The sequence below is a fragment of the Pipra filicauda genome, unplaced genomic scaffold (genome assembly GCF_003945595.2).
Source record: "Pipra filicauda isolate LSUMZ 115617 unplaced genomic scaffold, ASM394559v2 scaffold21_size4447388_pilon, whole genome shotgun sequence".
Taxonomy (NCBI): Eukaryota; Metazoa; Chordata; class Aves; order Passeriformes; family Pipridae; genus Pipra; species Pipra filicauda.
The window spans coordinates 2,893,773-2,902,887 of NW_024104332.1; the positions used below are offsets into that span (position 1 = coordinate 2,893,773).

At 53.5% G+C, this 9,115-nt stretch overlaps 1 protein-coding gene across 6 annotated transcripts in view; it reads left to right on the plus strand.

Moving 5' to 3' along the window:
* Positions 1-1,799, plus strand: part of PCBP3 (poly(rC) binding protein 3) — a 44,306-nt gene extending 42,507 nt beyond the window's left edge. For all 6 annotated transcript variants that reach the window (XM_039381377.1, XM_039381376.1, XM_039381380.1 and 3 more), the window contains one exon: positions 1,396-1,799. In XM_039381377.1, coding sequence (XP_039237311.1) covers positions 1,396-1,441 — 46 coding nt within the window. In that variant the 3' untranslated portion in view covers positions 1,442-1,799. The remainder of the gene's footprint in view (positions 1-1,395) is intronic.
* Positions 1,800-9,115: the final 7,316 nt, after the last annotated feature.

Consider the following 9,115-nt stretch of genomic DNA (forward strand, 5'->3'; position numbering starts at 1 on the left):
TATTTCTAGAAGGAACTGCTTTGATCCCAAAAGAGAAGTCTGTGATGTGCATGAGGACTTGAATATTTGAAGCACGCTTGGAGCACTGTGTCCTGGTTCCCTGCAGGCACTGTCACTATTTATTCCTAGAGAAAACCTGTGTCTAAGAGCATTTGCATCTGGATCTAAAAGGGGATGAGTGACACTTGGCTCTGGAGCTTCTCCAGGTTTTGATGCATCAGATGAGATTTGGTGGTGTAGGATGCTCCATGGAAGCAGGGGCACAGTGGAGGAGTGAGATGTGCTGTGGAAGTGTGGGCATGGTGGTGATGGGCCACCACAGCCAGCCGGCAGCATGGGGAGAGCAGGATGGAGGGATGGAGCAGCGTCACTCTGGAATTCAGGGTTGCATGCATAGCTTGGGATCAAACCACAACGGATATCCAACAGGATTTCCCGGTTCAAAGGGGAGCAAGACATGATGTGCTCACCCAAAAGCACTCAATTAGTGGTGTGGGGTGTTTTTTTTGGTGGGAAGACATGGATGTAGCAATGATGTAGCCTGAGGCCTCTGCTGCAGCTGGTGATATGGTTTTCCCAAGGGATGCTGCTGCATTCTGCTAAGCACGCAGCCATGCTCCTGAATGTCTTACAGGAGAGATGCAGAGGTACTGTCCATAAAAATCCAGTTAGGGATGCATACCCAACACCCAGGGAAACCACAATCTCCATGTTTAAAACAAATTTTCAGTTGCATAGCTAAAATTTATTTTCTTGCCATGAGTAGATCTCCCATCTGCGTATTTTGGGCTGAAACATGGTGATTTCCAGAGGCACAGGATGGTGCAGTGCAGCACGAGGCAGATGTGCAGGGGTGTGTGCCCTTTCCCAGTGTTCCTCCCTCAGCTGCCCATCATCCTTGGATGCCCTGTGATGCCCTTGCTCATCACCCTAAATCTTGCTGATGGAGGCCAGCAGCACCAGCTCTCTTGATCACCATCCCCACAGTCATGGGTTTGTAGGGCACAGAGAAGCAGGCAGGGACTATCCTCAGCCAAGGAACAGCCTCAGGATGTTTAGATGGCTCCTCTGAAATTCCCAAAAAGTCACTCTCAGCACCCAGTGACAGCCCACAAGGCAAACATACAGCACACCAGGCAACCACCTAGGCTCATGTGGCAGCCCAGCTCATGTTAGATGTGTTTGGGTGCAAGCGCCCATGGGAAAAAAGAGAGGTTTGTTGTAGTGTAGCAGAGCTCAGTGTGGGCACAGCTCCTCCAGCTTGGCTTTTGGGGTGTGGGTGATTTCAGCATCATGCTGGAGAGTTGCTCCATGTTCATACAGACTAAGGGGCCGGGAGGCACCGGTGTTGGAGCCTTGGCTGAGCCCTGACCATCTCCCTTACTTGCCCTCCAGCTCTGCAGACCCTGATCCCCACGGGAGGAACACCTTCACTGGCTGACCGGAGCGCCGCAGCTGACGTGGTGCCAGTGGCTGATGCTTGAGCCCCCTCTGAAGACGCTGCCAGCTTCCCGTGAGCTTCTCCAACTCCTCCGTGGCACCCTTCAGGCCAGCTACCTGAACCCCCCTGCCTATGGCTGCCTAGACCCTGCTGGGGCAGCGGTGGGACTGGGGGGCTCGAGCAGCAGGTCTCAGGGGGACAGCAGCTTGCAGCCAGTGTGCAGCAGTACCCACTTCTGCGAGCCAGCGCTTCCCATCGCCCCTCTCTGCGCTTCGTTATCACCCTTCGCGCCCCTGCCGCTTTGCAATGTATCTCGTGGCTTATTTGTGTCATTGCAATAAAGCTTTTGTTGTTTGAAGTGCCCTCCATGGTGAGTGGGGCGAGGCTGGGGAGCCGTGGTTTGGGCAGTGGGGCATCCATGGAGAGGGTGGTGGGATGCTAGGCGGTGCCCCAGTAGCACAAAAGCCTCGGTCCCCCCAGAATGGTTAACGGGGAAACTCGTCCCACACAGACCATGAAGCAAACCATGGTTTGGAAAATGGGCCTCAGAGCCCTGGCTCCACTCAGCATCAGGAAATGATCCCACATGGGAGCGAAGCTGCCAGGAGGGGAGGGGGAGCAGAACGGGAGGGAACACTGCAAAGAGAATCCAGAGCTTTCCCAAAAGGCGGTGACGACCAGGATTCATTATCCATCAGGAGATGTGTTTATAGCCAGTGTGAGTCACTGCCGGGCCCCCGGATGGGAGCAGCTCATGTCAGGGGCCGCCACCATTTGGGATGGGTCTGGGCTGCCCATCCAGCCCCACGCAATGGCAGCTCTCAAACCGGCCCCACCAGGCCGCCATGCACCAGCCCTGGCCCTTGGAGCAGACCCAGTGCTATTTTTGGACACATTGGGGTATGGTTTTTTTCTCTGGGATGCTTCATTTCTCACTCGAGAAGCCAAAGCACTGCCCCAGCTCTGCATGTTGCCCTGATGCAGCGAGGGCCTCCATCTCCAGTTGGTCCAGACCTGGGTTTAACACACATCCAGGCACTCAGGAGAGGCCAGCGGTGCCCCCCTGGACCTCTGTCCCATGGGGAAACGAAGGCAAAAATGCCCATGTTGACATTTTTCTCTGTTTGGAGCTATCTTTTCCAAATGTACATCATCCCTGCTCCTATGAAAGGGCTGTGGGCAGGTAGGCAGCCCCCTGGATTTTACCCCTATTTTCACCCTTCCGCAACCTACTCCCCAGGGAACACCATCCCCAAATTTCTATGGAAGCTGGAAGTCATCCTCCCCTTGTTTGTGCTATCCCTGACACCCTCTTTGCTAGGGTGCCCAGCCCAGGTCCCTGACAAGCCACAAAACCACCCACTTCTGGCTAAAAAACAGATTTTCTGGGTTTCTCCTGCCCAGAAACTGGTAGCATGCTTTTGCTTGGAGAAAAGCCCATGTTCCTGTTCCTGTCCCATTCCCAGAGCAGCGGCACCATTGGAAACCCTCCCAAAGCAGGGTGTCGCTAAGACGGATGCTCTGGGAAACGTGGCTTAGGGCTCTTTTCCCACCTCCCTGCAAGCTGCCCACAAAGCACCTTGCCTGGCCACACACCCCTTTGCTGAGCTGGAAGGCTTTCCCAGAGACAGTGGCAGTCCCAGGGAAAGGACTCAGTGAAGTTGTGGGTGCAAACACTCCCAAATGTTGTTGCCTCCCCACCTACCACCACACAGGGCTGGAATCCCTGCCCAGGCTGGAGAGGTGGGATGCAGAGGGATGTTAATTACCTGCCTGCACTAATTTATCCTCTGCTCATCAGCTGCAAGACAAAGCATCTGTGCCATTTAACGGTGCAGATGCCTTACACCCCTGTCTGTCGCCACCAGCCCTTTGCTGGAGGGCTTTCTGCTGAGAGGGTGAGTGTTTGGAGATGAGAAACAGCCTATTTGCTTTTGGCCGTCCCTCTAAAAAATAATAAAGTAGCAAAAGGGAGATGCTTGTCTTTAAGGCCTTCTGAGATTCCCCTGGCTGCAGTCTGTGCTGGGAGCTGCTGCATGGAGCAGGGGAAATAGGCTTGAGGACAGCAAGCACAGGATCACAGAATGGTTTGGGTTTGGAGGGACATTAAAGCTAACCTCATTCCACAACCCTGCCATGGGCAGGGACACCTCCTACTAGAGCAGGTTGCTCCAAGCCCCATCGAAGCTGTCCTTGAACACTTCAAGGGATGCTGCAGTCAGAGCTTCTCTGGGCAGTATTTGCTAGTGCCTCACCACTCTCCCAGGGAAGAATTTCTTCCTAGTATCCAATCTAAACCTACTCTCTTTCAGCTTAAAGCCATTCCCCCTTCTCCACGGCTGAATGCTTCACATTTGGTCCTCACTGTCTGTGAAAGATCTGAGGAGGATGCTTGGCACTGCTTGGAGTGGGCTGGGAAGGCATCCTTGCCAGGAAGGGTGGCTGGCTTGTTTTAGCCTTCTAGGAACAGGCTGCAGGCTGGATCTGACTCTGGTGTGGAGAGCCCAGCTGCATGCCTTGCTACATCCCAGGACTGCTCTGAAAGGGCACAGCCACTCCTAGAGCCGCAATGGCTGCTGGAGTGGTAAACATAATGAGTATAAATATGCATACAGAAAAAAATGTGAGCAGAAACAGCCTGGGAAGGGGCTACTGGGTACCTCTGGGGGTTTGCCAGACACATGCAAGCTCCTGGGAGGGGGTGAATCATGCCCACGAAAAAGCGTGGAAAGGGATTGAGCTGGCTCTGTGCTGCACTGTGCCATGAAGCCAGTTGAGGTGCTTTATCCAGAGGGCAGCCCATAAGGAAGATGCTTCTTTGTGCTTCCTAAGGCTGTGGGGTTTCATGCCTGCTTCCACATGGATGCAGAGACAAGGGCTGTAACCCATGGCAGAGGAAAAGCAGGTTTTTGACCTGCATAGCTCATCTCTTTGCAATTTGGTAACGCAGGCTGGGTTCTGGGAGCGTGGGGCTGCGTGGGACCAGCCAGCAGCACTTCCAGTCCCCCCAGCTGGAGGCAGGCTTTGTCTGGCAGCCGCTCGGCAGTTCCTCGAGTGCCTGATGCCTCCCTTCCCCGAGGAAAATATGCCCAGCCTGGCAAGCACGCTCTGCTCCCTGGGAATCGCCCAAGTAACAACTTTTATTGCAGAGAAACGGAAATTTTTCCCTGCTCAACTGACAGAGAGCTGAGCGCGTGTTTTTCCACCCATTTTTCCTGGATATGCTCCATGAGAGCGGGGTCCTCTGTCCCCTGTCTCAACAGCAGTGTCCCCAGGGCTGGGGGTGGCACATCCCGGGGTGCTGCCTTTTCTCTAAGAGCAGAAGGACACTGTAGGTGCTGCTGATCTTGCCAGTTTTATCCCTGAACCATGATGTTCCCAACTCCCAAAAACCCACTCTTTGGGCTCTTTCTATTTTCTGAGTGTAAAATGTGGGGGGGGGGGGGGGGGGGGGGGAAGCCCTAGAAGTGAAAGCAGTGCTGCCTGCTTTCAAGCCTCTATTGTGGAACAGGGGATGAGGGTGAGACTCTTTCGCCAGGACAGTGTGGGGAGGCCCTTCCTGGTATCCTGACTGTGTGACATCCTGGTATCCCATGGTCCCCCTGTGAGTCGAGGATCCCTGCAAGCCCTGGGGTGGCCCAGAAAAAGGATCCCGAAAGCATTATCTCCTCTCCTCCAGCTCCCATGCTGCATCCGCAGCCTCCCCTCTCATTTGACCCTCTCATCTTTCCTAAGAAGCTGAGCCAAGCTTTCCCACAGACCCAGACAGCTATTAGGGAAATATTATTACCAGATGGTTTGTTTTTTTCCATAAGAACAGAGGCCAACGTTGGTGAGGTAATGGGGAAAAAATTAACCCACCACACACCAGCCTGGGCGTGGGGATGTGGATTTGCGGGTGGAGCTGTGCCATGTCCTGGCTGTGCCAGCATGGAAGTGGTCTGCAGGGTGGGGTGGCATGCCTGCTGGATGGATGGCAGCTGGAAACCACCCGTTGGAGTGGCGGTGACCCCCTGAGGTGGCTTGGGAAGGGAAGAGTGTATCCCCAGATGGTGCTGGGAGGGAGGGAAGGGTCCCCCCAGGCCAACTCGGACTGGTGAGAGCAAAGCCCAGCTGGCAAACAGCAGAGCAGGGGAGTTTGTGCCGGGTCAGCAGTTTGGAGAAGCACCATGTCCTAGCTGTGCTGCATCTTGTGGGGTCAAAGGAAAGGGGTCACTTAGAGTAGGGATGTCAGAGGGTTTGGAAGATGGGCTGTCTCTTCCACTGGGTGTTTTTTGGAGGTGGGTGGTTGAGTGCAAGACCCTCCCCTAGTGCTGCCAAGGCACACCCTGTGCCCATGGTGAGCTGCTCGCATGGCAGCACCAGCTTGTGCTGGGAGAGGTGATGTTTTCCTGGTCAGAGGGGTTTCTCTGCTGCCTCCTCCTGCAGAGAACTGCTGTGGGAAGCTAAATTATCATATGCAGAAGCACCACAAGCCACATTCTTTCCAGTGGGGTTTGTGGTTCGCACAGTGCTGGCCTCACACCGCGGCTGCCCCTGTGGTGGAGGTCTGAGCATGGAGGTGGGGAGGACAGTGGGCTGGAGGGTGAGCCATGGGGGAGCTGGGCTGTACACCTTGGGGGTCCTAAAGCCAGTCTGGGGAGGAGCAGCCCTTGGTAACCAGACACATGGAAACCTCTCCCAGAGAACATCCATTGTTCCAAACGTTTCCATCGCTGGGCACTCACGTCCCCAGGAGTGGGGGGAAGGTGACAAAGATGACGCAGGCAGTTGTCAGGAGACCAGTGTGCTTCATGTGGTTACAATTATGGAAATTTCGGTGCTCCTTAATTGTGGCATTTCCCAGCACCACGTGAGAGGACAAAGTAGTCCCAGCTGCAGAAGATGGAGCTGGAAACCTGGCATTTGATCCTGCCTTCCAAAGCACCCTTTGGTTATGAGCACGCTGCCAGGTTCAATGCTGACTTTTACCATGGGAATTCATTTTAGTTCCTTTCCATATTTTCTGTGGAAGCACAGTTTTCCATTTCCAAGTAGACTTGACTAAAGGGAAGGAAAGGTTTCATGAAAGAGTTAATATCAGAAAAACAGAGCAAACTCATTCTTTTCTCAGTCTCTGGGAGGAGAAAAGCAAAAGTTCTGTCCCAAGTGTACGTTCTTTTTTCTGCACCCAGTTTTGTCTGGAATTGGACTAAAAGTTTATTGCAGTGCTGTGGGCTGGGACTTGGGAAGGAGAACAGCCATTCCCTGGGGAACATTGGCACCATGAAGGGAGCTCCCCTTGACCATCTGCATGGCACTTGGGAGGGAGGCTGATAGATGGAGGAGGTCCCCTGCTCCTGGGAGGGGCAGAGCCATAGGACTCAGTTTCCCTGGCCTCCTCTGAAGAGGAAGGGAGAGGGAATGTCCTTCACAGGCATGTGTCCTTGGATTTCAAGACACGATGGCATGCTGCTAGTCCCAGTGATTTGGGAAATTTTTTTTTACTGCAAAATTAGCCCACACTTTTCCAAGAAAATGGCTATTCAATGTCCTGGGGATGGTGCTGGCTGTTGGCCATGGTTTAGCACTGCAGACCTGGAAAAGGCAAGGATTTAAAACGCTTTTGGAGCTGGATACGGCTCCAATCCCGCTGTCCATTCAGAGCACCGAAATTTCCCTAGTTGTAAGCACATGAAGCACGCTCCTGGGACATTATGCCTGATAACAGCCCCTGGGGTTTGGTGTGTGGGCTCTGGGCAGAGACTGGGGTCCCCAGTGAGGTGGGAGGAGCTCCCCAGGGCACACAGGATCTGAGAGGCTGCAGCTGTGGGGAGCCATGTACGGTCGGCAGGCGCCTTACATAGGCCATACCATTATCATTAAGTCTTTGCCGACGCAGCCAACTGGCCTCCAGCTTGCTCCAGCTCTGCGGAGCTGTTCCTTAGCGGGATGTACTTTTCTCTTCCTGTAGGGAGAGGGAGATCGGCTCTTCTGCTAGTTGGGATAATTCCCTGTGAGGGAAGGGGAAAGAGGAAGAGAGAAAGCTTAAGAGGAAATGCCTCTGGTGTGCAGGTTCACAGGATGACTCTGCTAAGCTGATGCACGAATACAGGTCCCTTCCAAGCTCCCCCCTTTCTGGGAGCTGCTGGCTGGTTTTCAAAACCCCGAGTGAGCTCCCTCATGGGAGCCTGAGGAGCTGTGCTGGAGAGCCAGATTAGCATCTGATCCCCCATTAAGCGTCATGTAGCTGGACTTGTCCTTGGGCATGCTTGTTCTCTTGGATAGTATCTTCAGTAGGTTTGAGAGGTCTTGAAAATTTGCCTTGTAGTGTGCTCACCTCTTGGTGCCAACCTGTGCGGTTCAGCAAAGCCCACACACCTCAGTGCCTGGGTGGTTTATTACACCAGCCAGGTTCACGCTCATACTAAAGCTTTTTAGCTGGGGGAGGAATGCTTTCCTCAGCACAACCAACCCCTTGCTGTTCTGTGGCCAGGATGTCTCTTTCCACCCTCAACAATGCTGCCCAGCCAGCTCCGGGGAGCTGCCCTGTTTTTCTGGCTGCTCCTCAGCCAGAGCACGTGGCACCCTGAGACTCTCCAAAGTCCTAGAGAAGCTATGGGGACAGGTTGCAGGGGTGATCAGGAGTCATCCTGAGACCACCATTTTCTTCTCTTTGCTTTAATATCAGCTTCCACAGATGCACCTAAATTTGTGTTGGAGTGAAAAACGGCGCCTGTTTTTTGGGTTCACAAGGTTTCAGTTCAGCACAGTCTGCAGGTTATTTTCCACCGATTTTGGATGTTGTTTATCCAAAGAGTCATTATTTGATGCATCTGCCTCAATAGTGTGGACAAGATCCTCCTCTATTGTAACTTGCAACCCGTGGAGCTACTGGGTTCTTTTGCATTGTCTCAACTTGAGACACATCCGATGGCCAAGCCTGCGATATTTCCTCCTGCTCATCCACACAAAGGTGCTGTCAGAGTAGTTGTGCGTGACAGTTAGGATGACAGAGGTGGCAGCCAGCCCTGCATGGCAGGTCTCCTGCTGCCTTCGTGCTACCAGCTTGGGTGCAAGCCATTTGTACTGACTGGGTTTGTGCTGTCAACTCTTTGCCCTTTAGAACAATCCGGCAGCACCCATCAACTTTTTATTTAATGACAGCTTTTGGTCTCCCTCCTGTGCTTCTGGGAGCAGGTTACAGCTGCAGCTGCGAAAAGCTTGAAAGCAGGGTCAACCCTCAGGTATTTCACCTCTACCCTCCCCTAGCAATTAATGCTCCCACTGTGATGAGGGGTTTGGCACGACCTGGTACTTGTCTCCGGTTCTGGCCATGAAGAGCAAATGGTCAATACCACCTTGGGACTCCTTGCTGTGGGGGTCCACACTACTACAGGTCCTCAGGCTCTCCTGCCATCCTACAGAATGGGAAAATGCTCATTTATGGGTCTCCCTAAGGACTTGTGCTCCTACTTCTACCTCCTAGGCTTGACAGCTTTGAGCCTGTCCCTGCCCCCTGCCCTGAGTATGGGCCTGGGGAGAAGGGTTGTTCCCAACCCAGGGTGTGCCTGTGGGTTTCTTCTCAGCTTGCCTCTCATGTTCCTGACTGGGTTGAGCAGAAAACCCTGAAACTCAGGGAAGAAAGTGCTTCTCCAAAAATGTGGTACCTCCACAGTGCCCCAAATCCCTGTG